Consider the following 13,945-nt stretch of genomic DNA (forward strand, 5'->3'; position numbering starts at 1 on the left):
GCCGGTACCGGGAGGCGGGGCTTGAGCTGGATTGCCGCTGTGGTTTTCTTCAAGATGGCGGGGCTGCAGTCGAGACCGTGTGGCTGCGCGTCCAGAACAAACTCATTGTGAAAGGTAGTCAGGCGCCCGTAGGAGACCGACGTGTCACATTTATCGGTGAGTATTTCTGTAGTGAGCTTGTTGTCGGACTAGCTGAGCAGTTGTGCAGCCGTGGAGATATGCTCAGCCTCATGAAGGCTTGGTAGCATGTTAGCAGGATGTTAACGGTACCGGGCCCGCGGAGCGGAGCGGAGCTGTGACTGTAGACTGTAGAGCTGAGCAGATGCGCTACAACGAGGCTCTTCCTCGTTTATATTACGACTAAGTTGCTTGTTATTTGAACTTGTATAAAACATGAATAATGTTCCTAAGCAAAGGGACCCATAATGTTACCCTTGAGTTATATTCTGCAGCTACATAGTAGTAGTAAGTTAGCATGTTAAATATAATATACAATATGTGCATATTGTATAGTATAAATTGTATATTACAAATAATAAGTTGCCCATATAAGAAAAGATAACAAATATTCAATATGATTAAGTTAAATATGGAAGTAATGAATTGGTATTGTGATTAAGTTATATTAATGGTATTCTGGATTGATAACAAATTTATATTTTGATAAGGATAATTATATCAGTAATTAATTTATATTTCTGTATGACACAGATTAAAGGTAATAATTATAGTTAGAATAATTATAAAAAATACTAATTATAGTTAGACAAATTTAGGAAAATTTAATTAGAATATATGTATGGCTATATTCAAATAAGGAAGCTGGTTAATAATTGACTTATGGAGAAGGGGTGGGATTAAATAAGTTTATACTTCTTCTCACTCCTTTTCGAATATGTAAATCAAGGCATCAAGTGTTGACAATTTATTTTTATTACGCTTTTCTACTACTTGTTTCTGACTGTCCACTTGTTGGTATGATCATTCTTTTTCTTTATTTTATATATTTTTTTTGTATTCTACATGTTCGAAATACATTTTGAAATTAAAAATATTAGGCTACTATCATGATGTTGCACTAACTAACGTTACTCTCTCTGCTCCTTTTTCTTCTAGCTTCCAGAAGACACCAGTGGAGGATGATCAGTGCCTAGATCCATATTAAGCTGAATGCATTGTGATTTCCAATAATTGAGACAGTGATTCTGAAAGCTGTCTACATTAATGAAAAGAACAATGTAGTCAGCTTAGCATTTTCACCTCTGGTACGTGGTCTATACAGGGATGTGCTTCTGCATGCTTTCTGGGTTTAGATAAGAAGAGAGTCTCAACAGGTCAGGTTTTTTTAGACTAAATTATCAGTCTGTATAAGTTGTAGCTCGTTATACAGAGGAAATGGAGATAGATGATGTGCTACCCCCTCTCCCCTTGGAGCCACCTGCTGATTTTGGCCAAGATGAGGGCAGAGCACCTCCACCACCTCCCCTGCAAACGTCCAGTGACGCAGAGGTAATGGACGTTAGCTCTGGTGGTGATGGATACACAGACACCACAGGGGACGGGGAAGCCACGCCACAGCAGCCCGTCGGCAAGGGCTCAATAACTTTTTATAGCCACCTCACAGATGAGGCCAATCCCATCCCAGTGTGCCCCAGAACAGCCCGCCACGCTCCCCCGGTCACCGGGTTTCTACCAGACCTCAAGCTGCTCAGAGATGTTAAGATCCGTGTAAGCTTCACTGAAAGCAGCAATAGCAAAGACAGGAAGGTTTTGTACACAGGCGAAGGGCAGGAGGGAGGAAGTGATGACGGCTTAGACAGCGTTAATGGTGAGATGCATGACTCGACTAGTGAGCAGGAGGCAGCTGAGGGTAGCTCTGGAGCAGGGAACATAGCAGGCGGAAGATCCGAGGAGGCTGAGGTAGACCTAGAAAACAAGGTAGAGTTCGCTGTCCTGGATGAGTTGGATGACTTCTACGAGAACTTCCTGGACAATGACGATGCGGAGCATGGTGGCTTTAAGGCTGAGGGCATAGTTCAGCAGGAGCAAGCAGATGAGGAGGCGGTGAATTTCTCCTATGAGGTATGTATGATTTTATGTCTGCAACAACCCTTGTCACTATCCGGTACTCAACCATTTTGCCCTTCACTGTCACAACAGAAATAATGTAGGCCTATAATACAGCTCATACAGTACAGTCCATACAGGAGAGGGCATTGTTAACACTGTCATTAAACACAGCCTTAGCTGTCATTTCAATGAGACCACTGCGGTGGCACAGCAGGGGTGCAATGCAGCATCATCCTGCAACACACAGAGGGGGCCAGTCATATACTGTATATGCAAATGCTAATTCTCTGTAGAATACCATGTAACATGAACAGTGTTATTTTGCAGTTTACCTCATGTTTTAGACTGAGGAGAACATTACTGCTGCTGTAATAACAAAGCCATACAAAAACACCTGTAGCCATGCAGATACTTTTAGTTTTATTTGGTGAGATTGTGGCCTCCTATTGTGTTATTTATACCTTTTAGTCCTCTACCCAAATTCAATGTCCTGGTAACTGTAGATAAAAGAAGGCTCTCAATGTGATGCTCAGTATTTGCATTGAGATATATTTTCTACCAAAGTACAATCGCCATATAGTTCCAAATGTTAAAGGGATAGTTCGGGTGTTTTGACGTGAGGTTGTATGAGACACTTATCCATAGTAGGTGTATTACTTACAGTCGAGGGTGGTCGGCGTGCCCCCGGCATCGAGACACAGACAGGAGCACCAGAGCAAAGCAATACAGTGCTGTGGACGGGGACGGCAGCAAAACGTATTTTAGCAACCTAAAAGAAAGGCTCACCTAAAAAAAAATTATACGCTGAATTTAGAATATTTTCCGACAGCGAACTGAAACATATCTATACTGTTTTTGTCATCTGAGCCTGCTGGCTTTGGAGGGAGCATAGATAAGTTTCAGTTTAGTTCCCCGTCTGAAAGGAGAAGGAAAGGGCTGTCTAACGGCAAGATAAAGCGGTTAAAATATTCTAAATATAGTACACATTTAGGTGGCTAAAATATGTTTTTCTGCCGTAACCGTCCACAGCACTGTATTGCTTTGCTCCGGTGTCGGTACTCCTATCTGTTTCTCCAAGCTGAGGATACTCCGACCGTCATCTACTGTAGGTAATACACCTACTATACCTCATACAACCCCACTTAAAAACACCCGAACTATCCTTTCAAGTACAAAACAACATTTGATACTAGTAATAGGATAGTTTGCAGTTTCTCCTTTACCATCGCAATTTTGCGGTAAAGACAGGTTAGGTTGGACGTTTTATAGTTATATGCTATTGGCTAGCAGGGCATCTATGAATTGGAAGAGGAAATTTGGGATCATGAAATATAAATTTACATATAGCTAGAACTGAGAAAAATTACTGTTGTAATGATTTCTTGATTTAATATTGCATCACTTTAGACCTTTTCTGCACCAATAGGTGAGTAGTTAAGCCAGGACCAAATTCAGCAGCAGACATTTACATTCAGATAAATGTTTGTCTGTTTTTGTTTATTTCTTTGCATTAATTACTGAAAATGAGAAGTGAGTTGCTGGAAGAGGTTAGTGTCATTTTTAATATCTCCCATTAAATGCTGGGTTTCCTTTTTGATGCAAAAGCAATCAATGGTAATGAAAAGAAGGGATCAAAGCTGCTAACAATGTTGTCATTTAACTTGTAGGAGGAGTTGATGAAATATAGGTTCAATATTGTCTGTTTCTAAATTCGGAAGTATTTTTACTTTTATGCCCCAAAGTGGTAATGATGATTGTTCCTATATTGGGGTAGACTGCCGGGTGGTTTTGTTACTTTCCTCACCAATTGTTCACTTTATGGTATCACATCAGACTGACTAAACTCCCTTAAACATGTGACCCATCCTTCTCCTTCTTAACCACTGACTCTTCCAGGAGGAATTTGACAATGATGTGGATGCTCTGCTGGAGGAGGGCATGCCAGTCCCAAAAAAGATGCGTCCCGCCGAGGACAAATTCGACGGGGAGAGTGATCATCATTCAGATGGTGAAGGAGGCGTTCAGCCCATGATGACCAAAATTAAGACTGTCCTGAAGAGTGAGTGGTGGATCTGTCTGTTTCAAGGCTGGGTACTATTAAGGAAATGCGGAATGTGGTTTCAGTACTATGGGGCACAATGCAATATGATATTCCAGACAGTATATTCTACCTACATGTTACATCTTTTACACGTGTATTCTGAAGTGAATTGATACAAAATATAGGATAGTATCATGTTTATAGTTTTTACTATTATGTTACACAACAGTATGCATTGCTGATAATGATTACAATACAGGGTTTACACGGAAAATTGGTTAGCAGAAGTGGTAAGAACTGCTCGCCTAATGGACAACCAAGTAACCCTCCTTTCTGTGTTGTAGTGCTCTGAAATAGTCTCACAATCGAACAGCACACGCTGATGGGCACCTTTTGACATATGCACAGTGGTGTTGGTCAGGTGGTGAGATGTAAAACACTACATGCAAGGACTCACTAAACTAATCAGGTTTGAAATCCTAATGTCAAACGAGTAACCTGTCTGAAAATTATGACCAGTTGACATAAATATTACAAATTCAACAAACAAAAATCCATCTTGTTTTAAAAATGAGTATCCAAATTGCATTTTCTTTCATTGCTATATTCAAACAAGCTCATTATTCTAAACTCTGCAGATCAGCGATCAAATCATGTTTAATCTATCTAGCTGGAAGAAGAACAAAACTAGCGTTGAACTGTAGTCCAATGAGCCTGAATATCTCTCGACAGATTGTCACAATTAGAAGTTTTATGGTAACACATGAAAGTCTTAAAATAATATTTATATATATATATATATATATATATATATATATATATATAAAATAAATAAAAGTTCCCCATATAAAGTAATGGTGTAGCAATTGGTGCCTGCATTTATATTTATATTCCCCCCTATACCAGGTCGTGGGCGTCCACCCACTGAGCCGCTACCTGATGGATGGATCATGACATTCCATAACTCAGGCATTCCAGTCTACCTGCACAGAGAAACCAGGGTGGTTACCTGGTCCAGACCCTACTTCCTTGGGACTGGCAGTATTAGGGTAAGATGCAACACAAGTGTCATGTCTAATTCACTTGTCATACTGATGTGAACAGTATAACGTTTTTTGCAGTGTTTTTTGATCTTCTTTTTAGTTGGTTGCACACATGTCTAATTCACTTGCATTGATATACCAATGAGCGCATATATGCAGGTTTTTGAAACACAGGAAAACCTGCAAAAAATAGGTGATTGACTCATTTCCAATTGTGAGTACGTGCCGTTGCGCTGGCCTTTCTTTTTTTTCACATACTGATAGGTCACATAGCATCGCACCGGAAAAGGGGCAAAAATAAGCTTGTCCTCCCGGATGTCATGCTTCCATCACTGCCGATTGGAGCTGGAGCCGATAAATACCAGTGACTACAGCAGATTAATTTGTCCCGGAATGAATGCCAATTGAAACCTTTCCCACTGAGGACAAAAGCCAGATGTTAGCGGGTTTTTTAGTCCAGTGGGAAAGGGGCTTTAGTTACACATTTTGCTCCTGCCTCCAGTTAAACCAGTTTGTGGTGCTGGTCAGTGTTGTGCAACTGCCTCACAATAACACAATCTGCCACTGATTGCCTATTGTGAACTCCAGTCTCTTCTCTCATTTTTATTCTTATCCATCCAGCTTAGTTCTCGAAAGTCAGGCTAGTCAGCCGTAGCGCTGAACTGACAATACTAACATTTTGTTGCGACCCTTGGTCTTCTCTCTTGACACAGAAACACGACCCTCCTACCAGCAGTATCCCTTGCCTACATTACAAGAAAATGAAGGATCATGAGGAAAGGGAGCTGAATGGGGAGGTGACGCCTAATGTAGTGAAGTCTCCTGTCAAACCCAGCGATGAGGCCAATGGTGAAGAGATGGCAGGCAAGTCAGATGCTACAGCTGAGGAGCAGGACGGCGTCTGTCCCGCCGGTATGACTGACGGTGCTCCAGATGCAGAGGTTGTCATTATTAACAACGTGCCGGGTAAAGCCCCGACCCACTTCTTCAATGTTGCCCAAGGAGCCTTAGGACAAGTCAAAGCCAAGGTGGAAGTGTGCAAGGACGAGTCCATAGGTAAAAGCTTTTCACAGTACATGTCCAGAGACTTTTGGAAGGTCATTGTTGTGTTTTTGCTGCTGTAAGAACTCATCGAGCTGTTTTCATGAAGTGATCTAACTTGGTAAAACTTCCTCACAGAACTTGAAGAGTTTCGGCTGTACCTGGAAAAATGCTTTGACTTTGAACAAGTAACTGTAAAGAAGTTTCGCACCTGGGCCGAGCGAAGGCAGTTCAACAGAGACATGAAGAGGAAGCAGGCAGAGTCAGAGAGACCTATCCTGCCTGCCAACCAGAAACTCATCACACTGTCAGTCCAGGATGCACCCACTAAGAAAGGTAACGGTTATATGGATTCATGTTTTTAAGAAGAAGGCAGGTGATTAGTTTTCATTATCGGTAACCAATGAAACCATAAAAACAATACATTTATCCTGATAGATCTGTGTAGCCTGATATGCGTCTGACCGGCAATACGTCATCCAGAGTAGGCTCGCATGACAACGCCCCCTTTTAAAGGAGAACAATCCTGTGTCCCTCATAGACGGTAACAGAGTAACAAGAAGAAGTTGAAACGTGTCTCCAAACTTCTACTTTAAACAAACTGGTAATAGTAATAACGCTATGCTGGGGAGTTGCTGTGGTTGCACCAGCAATAAATCCAAAAATGCTATTCTCCGATTTGTTCCCCTGCCACGTTCTAAAAAAGATATGATAGAGGGACTTTATGGCTCCGAGACCAGCATCGCGTCATCACCGAGGCTGCGCTCCCTTTTGGGGGAAAGAAACTCGCTGTCACAGGAGAGAAAATGATGAAAAGCTGTTGTGTAGCGGGTTAACCGAGGCTTTCACGCTGAGATACGATAATATTCACCGTCAGTGTGGTAAATGGCTAAATGATGCTGGTGACATTGACTAGCATGACTAGCTAACATTAGCTTGCGTGGGAGGCTGCTGCAGTAATACAGTCACATTAACGTTATACAAGCATTGGACTGTTGGCTCCAATTAAATCTCAGCCTATCCAACAGTTGGCTATTAACAGGCTGATTATTTACAGACAACACTTAGCCTAATAGGATTCAATCAGATATGTAGAGATGTCTGGATCAGCAATATCCTGCCACTGTGTTGGACGGGGGAAGACTGAAGGGACATGGCGGCGATCAACCTTCATTTATTAAGGTATCACAAACGCTCGGGTTCAGGCAAGATCGCAAAATAATTATTCGACATGTGTATAATAAAACAAATGCATGCGAACTTGTCAAAATTACAATCCAAACACACGTCAAATTGTATTGAAGTCTATGGGATCTTCGGTTTGTTTTCCCCCAAAAGGGGGCGCGGCCTTGACTTTTTGCGAAGTACCCCTATTTGCCGTTCTGATGTACAGCTTATGGCTCTGTGCCACAGAACTCCACAGTCATTTAAAAAGCTATTAAAAACACAGCAGCCATACTGCATTTTCATTTGGGTGACAGATGTTTGCATTGTGATGAACTTGGCTGGTATAATTGTTATTCATTTTTGCCAAAGCAAGGATCACTCTACTGCAGTGTAGTTAAAATGAAAGGAATTTGCTAATTTTCAACTTTAGATTTTTTACCAAAAAGTTCGGAAATAAAAATCAAATGTAGTAACTTTTAAAAAAAAAACTTGAAAAAAGCCTATGAGTGTGTTATTTGTGAGTATGACATACAGTATCTATACTATCTGTCCTTTTTAAGTGTATTGTTTGACGCATTTCAATTTTTCTATTTTAACAGAATTTATCATCAACCCTAACGGGAAGTCTGAAGTTTGCATCTTGCATGAATATATGCAACGTGTCCTAAAGGTTCGACCTGTTTACAACTTTTTTGAATGTGGTAAGTTCTAGGTAATTGAGGTATATAAAGTCCTATGCCACTCTTGCCTTATCAGGAATCAATCATTATTTACAAGTTTCTTTTGTAGGAAAACTGAGTTAGCATGGTGTCTCTGGTATATATTGTGATGTATAAATCTACTCTGCTCATTCTGTTGTCATCTACAAGCCAATACACACATTTCTATTACCCCCTCTGTAGTCACAGAAATGTCATGTGCACATAAAACTATTGATATTACCTCCTTTTGAAATTAAAGTTTGTTGTTGAGCATTACAAGATATCACATCAACCTGAATTTGTGTCCCCACACAGAGAACCCAAGTGAACCCTTTGGAGCGTCAGTCATTATAGATGGAGTAACTTACGGCACAGGAACCGCAAGCAGTAAAAAACTTGCCAAGAATAAAGCTGGTAATTTTCTTTTATTTCCAGTACTTAGCATTGTGAGGCTGGTTGGTGTATTCCACAACTGAATATACGTTGTATTAGCTCAGAGTACTACTGTCGGTGGGTAAAGACATTGGGATTACAGCGAGGTCTTATGGAGGAATTGTGAAATGCCTATAATTGTAAATATTTTTATTTTGTTAAATGTACAGCATCATTGCATGAGTTTAGGGGTTTCTCATAAAGAACCAACTTGATCCTGGTGTGTAATAATCAACCTGTTTTTATACATCATATTGGAGGTGGATGACACTGACTGGAGTGGGACATGTTTGTAGTAGTTTATAGTTTTCATCAGCCAAATGAATCAGCTGACCGACACACACCAAATGATTACTGTTACCTAGTTCGTTGTAGCCAGACAAGTACCAGAAAAATACTCACAAGTTGTTCCCACCCACATAATTTCCTATAACAACAATCATGTTTGTGGCACCCTCCGAGATAAAGATTAGAATTTATGTTCTTATTATATGCAGTAGATAATTGCACTGGTAAATGTCCGTGTTGTAATACGTCACTACTTTTGCTCTCACTGGTAATTTGGTGTGAACTTCAGCTCGAGCCACACTGGAAATCCTCATCCCTGACTTTGTGAAGCAGACCTCAGAGGAGAAGCCTGTTGAGGGTGATGAACTGGAGGTACTTCTTATCTTTTCTCTTTTTTTTACTATTTTTTGACATTCATTTTTTTTTTTTTTTTTTTTTTTACCTGGAATCTTTTTCAGTTTTTAAGTAGAACAAAGTAAGCTAAAGTATGTATCGCCAACATTGAAGGCAAGTAATGAACAATAATTGTTGCCAAAGGTAGAATATGTTTCCCCTGGAAGTTAACCCATCTTTAGAATTGGAGGTAACAACAGTGGTGTAGTGGGAGTACTACTCAGTAGATGGGTCGTAGGTTACAGAGGAGGAAGTGGGTGTACTCTCCTATATTTTCCATTGGGCTTTTTGGCTGATAGGTGGGTGAACTGTAAACCGCCAGAAAAAGAGGTGTGTATACCCTCCACTACACCTGGTGGTAACGTTCTGTCTCATCCCTTTCCACAGTATTTTAATCATATCAATATAGAAGACTCGAGGGTCTATGAGCTGACCAACAAAGCAGGACTACTTTCGCCATATCAGATTCTTCATGAGTGCCTTAAAAGGTAAGGTAATGCGTAATGCCACCAATCAAGTACATTTTAATGAAATATTTTTGGTTGTGGAATTGTTTTTTAAGATTATATCTATAATGAGGATTGTAGTCGGATGCAGTGCATTACGACAGAACACAGTTGATTGCATTGAACACAATTTTATTTTTGTTTGCCATATTGTGATATATATTGATAACAGAAAAATGTTAATATCATGATGTACTCTGCTGTTGAGAAATGATTGCTTTGCCGGGTTGCGGATATATTTAAAATGCACTTTTTCACGTCTTCCCTGTAGAAATCATGGAATGGGAGACACCAGTATTAAGTTTGAGGTGATCCCTGGGAAAAACCAGAAGAGTGAATACGTGATGACATGCGGGAAGCACACTGTACGTGGCTGGTGTAAGTATATCCTAATCCTCATCTACCCACATGGTTCGACTGAACCAGTCAAGTTGGGTGTTGATTTTAATTACCGTGTCGGTTTAGTTTCACCTTATGGAGCGAACATGCACGCAGCTTTCACTGACTCTGTTTTGTACATGTGTCACCAGGCAAGAACAAGAGGGTAGGCAAACAACTAGCGTCTCAGAAGATCCTTCAGATGCTTCATCCCCACGTCAAGAACTGGGGCTCACTGCTGCGCATGTACGGCAGAGAGAGCAATAAGATGGTCAAGAAGGCAAGTACTCTATTAAACACTTAATGTAAAGCTTCTGTGGTCATGGGAAACTTTTGGTCTTCTTAATATTTCTATTCTGTGTTGAGCTTTATTTACAGTAACTATTTCATATTTGATTTTAAGTATTTAATTAATCTTTTGCAGGAGAGCAATGATAAGAGTGTGATCGAGCTCCAGCAGTATGCCAAAAAGAACAAGCCAAACCTTCATATCTTGAACAAACTGCAAGAGGAAATGAGGAAACTAGCTACGCAGAGGGTGAGAATTGTTCCCTTTTCTTTAGCTGATTTATAAGTCTGTATTTAGGTTTTCATTTGTAATTAGTTTCAAACATGAATAAAAGTAAAGCGATAGGCCAAAGCAGAAATCAAAGCAGCCATATTGACTTATAAAAACGCAGATGTTACTAATAACATTGACATTATGGATCTAATTGTCCCAGTAAGCCGTGAGCCAGCATGCACAATACCAGGACCCTGAAACTGAAGCAGTTCAGCCATCATTCATTTTATGATGTACACCTGTGCTTTTCCTACAGTGACAAAACACCTTCTGTAAAAAAAAAAAAGCCTACTGTATGAGCCTTTATTTTCTTTCAGTGTAGGTCTCCTTGTATTAAGTCTAAGGCTGTATATTTTTACATTTGTTCATCCTTTCTTCCCTTGAAAAGAACCAAAAGAGTTTAGTTGTTGTACATCAGACATGTTGTCACCAGTGAATTCATTGAAGGAAAGACGAGGTGGTAGTTTTGATCCAAATAAAGCCCAGCATTTCATTTGGGCAAGCAGTAAATCTGCAGGGTGTCAATTAGTCTTCTCTATTGCAGCTACACTCGATGCTTGAGGCTTTTAGAAGACAGGCACATTTTTACACACGTCTTTACGAGCACAGCTGTCAGTCTCTGGTGGACAAATTACATTGCCATTTGTATATTTTAGAACTGAGGATGGATTGAGCTTTCTTATTTTTAACCATTTTCAGAACGTACCCCTCATATTATGGTTCTTTTATTGTCTTTCTGCACCAGGAGGAAACCAGGAAGAAGCCCAAGATGACCATAATGGAGTCTGCCCAGCCGGGGAGCGAACCCCTCTGCACTGTTGACGTCTAAGTCTCGAAATCACTGATGAACCACGGCACTGAAACCCAGTCACTGTCAGACATCTCACACACCCCCCCACCATCCATCACTTAATTATGCATCACTGAGCTCTAATGGCAATATAGTTACACATTGACCAGGCCGGTAGAACCGCTTGCTTCCTTCGCCCATGTTTTATTGGTTCCGCTGGTAGATGTAAGGGTAGGTCTAAATGCACTAACAGACAGTAGAGCAAATACCGTCTACCTCTCTAGATGCAGCCTCGCTATGGCACTAGAAAAAAAATTTAAAAAAATCACCCAGGCTGCAGAGAAGTTATCATGACTTGATAACACATGAACCACATCAAAATTTTAAAAAAATGCATGCTTCTTTTGACCGCAAAAACCACTACACACCTTGGTTTTGTTTTGAAGTGTCGTCGCAATGTTAAGAGCACCTATTAGTTTTGTTTTGTGCTTAAAGTATTTGAAAGGGACTACTAATACGTGTGTATTTATACCGTTCATTTAATTGGGATACAAAGTTACTTGTTTATTGGGTATTTTTAATGGTCGGTGTTATGGATATTTTGGGTGACGAGTACAAAATATGCCATTTTGTTTTTCCTCAGAATGGACAGTTGCTGTCTTGGTTTGCACGATAAAAACATGCGTTGTGAAGTGATGAATATTCAGAACTATTGATATGCACTTGTGTCCTGTCAGCTATTTTTGTTGACTGATGATGTTGGTACAGGAATAACTGCTTTTGGGGTGACTCGCATTTTATTTGCCTTTTTTTTTTTTCTCTCTCTTTTGCTTTGGCAATACAAGAAAGTGTCGTCCTCCTCCCCATGCCAACACAGCAGTAAACCCAAGCACACGGTACTGTAATATGTTTAGGGCAAATGATCATTTCTTTCAATGCTCTTAGTTCTTGCTAGCTTTTTATTAAAGTACTTATGCCATCCACACAAACTAACCATTTGGTACATTTCAGTAGCATTTCAGTTATGGTGCCCTCAAGAGACCATGTTGGCTACATGTTGCCTTAGTTAATCCATTTCATGAAGGGCTCAGAGTATAATACAGTACATTGGACCTAAAAACACCCTTCAACAGGAAGTGGAAAGACCAAGCCCCCTTTACTTGATGAAGCATTTATTGTTTAGCCAATTAGTATAATGAAGACCGCTTGTAAAACATCCGATACTTTTGGGAAAAAATGCCTCCAGCATGTGTAGATTTTTAAAGACTCGTCTTAATGGATTGTGTATTTTGTTTGTGTGTGTTTGCCATCATTGTGACATATTTTCCGACCACAAGTAGAATACATTTTTTACAAAAGGCAGCCTTTCAAAATTTAGTTGGCACGCTGACATGAACAAAATGCGATCAAGTCATTTAGTCCAACACAAGCTGATGAAAGTGTGTATACCAAAGCTTACATAGTCTTATGCATTTTATAGAATACTTAATGTCGCTGCAAGACTGTACAAGCATCTTTAACAGGAAAATTCAGACTCATTACTTGCTGGAACAAAATAGAAACTGCTGTGCATTCTTTGTCAAGTATTTGGCCCGTGTGTTTTTTTTTCTACAGAATATTTCAAGGACACATCCCAGTTTAAACACCAGGCTGTTGTGATATTGTAGATCGCTTTAAGAATGTGCTTTCTCCTCTGCGTTCGTCTTGCCAAGTGTGCGTCCGTGTGAGAAGAAACAAATACTGCTTTTACATGTGTTGCTATTGAGTTGTACCGATGAGTTGTTTGAGATGTTGCTGCCTAGAAAATGAAGTATGTATTGCAACCTGAGCTCCATGACTTCAGTGATATTTGTTATGCAAAATAAAAATGTCTTGACTAATGACTAGAAGGGATTTGCTTTATTCAGTCACAGAATGATTAAACACTCAAACTAAGGGAAGTTAAAGGTGTTATTGATAACATCTTTATATAGACAAACTCTTTAAAAAAATAATACATCAACAGAACTTTTAGAAAGGTGCCGAAGTATGGCTTTTCCTGAAATAAAAATATTTTTTAATTTTGACGGATCCAAAATGAATGTTTTGTTTATCTCTGTAGAAGATATCTAACGTTTGGTTCCTTCTAACAAGGCTTGTGACATCTTTGTGTCAAATCTTTGTAAAGTGAATATCTGTCATATACATGAGATATTCACTGTACAAAGATATGACAAAGTGAATATGTCATATATCTGTCATATGAGCCAATAGTGTAATGACATTGGTATCATGTGTCAGCCATCAAGTTGCCAGTTAGTGTGGAAAAAAACATAAATGGCTGAGATTGACAGTAAGTACCTGGCAACTACTTGTTTTGAAGTGAATGCAATGGAACAGGGGAGGGAGAGTGCAACATCTAGTGGCTGAATGTTATCAATTGTACCTTTAACAAACTCAGATGGCAATTTGATAGGTTAAGCCAGGGGTGCACACACTTTTTCAGCATGCGAGCTACTTATAAAATGACCAAGTCAAAATGATCTACCTACTA

General features: G+C 39.8%; 1 protein-coding gene across 1 annotated transcript; it reads left to right on the top strand.

Annotated features, from left to right (window-relative positions):
• Nucleotides 1-13,292, top strand: dgcr8 (DGCR8 microprocessor complex subunit). The gene is made up of 14 exons (XM_074637305.1): nt 1-156; nt 1,117-2,082; nt 3,967-4,129; nt 5,018-5,160; nt 5,868-6,210; nt 6,334-6,531; nt 7,962-8,063; nt 8,379-8,477; nt 9,073-9,155; nt 9,564-9,664; nt 9,954-10,060; nt 10,213-10,340; nt 10,485-10,598; nt 11,368-13,292. The coding sequence occupies exons 2-14, from the start codon at nt 1,396-1,398 to the stop codon at nt 11,449-11,451; spliced, it is 2,352 nt and encodes a 783-aa protein (XP_074493406.1). The 5' UTR covers nt 1-156; nt 1,117-1,395; the 3' UTR covers nt 11,452-13,292.
• The last annotated feature ends 653 nt before the right edge of the window (nt 13,293-13,945 follow it).

This window comes from Sebastes fasciatus, chromosome 6 (assembly GCF_043250625.1).
Source record: "Sebastes fasciatus isolate fSebFas1 chromosome 6, fSebFas1.pri, whole genome shotgun sequence".
NCBI lineage: Eukaryota > Metazoa > Chordata > Actinopteri > Perciformes > Sebastidae > Sebastes > Sebastes fasciatus.

Bases quoted from the DNA above. Each gene is read 5' to 3' on its own strand.
- dgcr8 (XM_074637305.1), top strand. From the start codon at position 1,396: ATGGAGATAGATGATGTGCTACCCCCTCTCCCCTTGGAGCCACCTGCT. The intron at 2,083-3,966 runs GTATGTATGATT...TGACTCTTCCAG, and splicing joins CGGTGAATTTCTCCTATGAG to GAGGAATTTGACAATGATGT. The intron at 5,161-5,867 runs GTAAGATGCAAC...CTCTTGACACAG, and splicing joins TTGGGACTGGCAGTATTAGG to AAACACGACCCTCCTACCAG.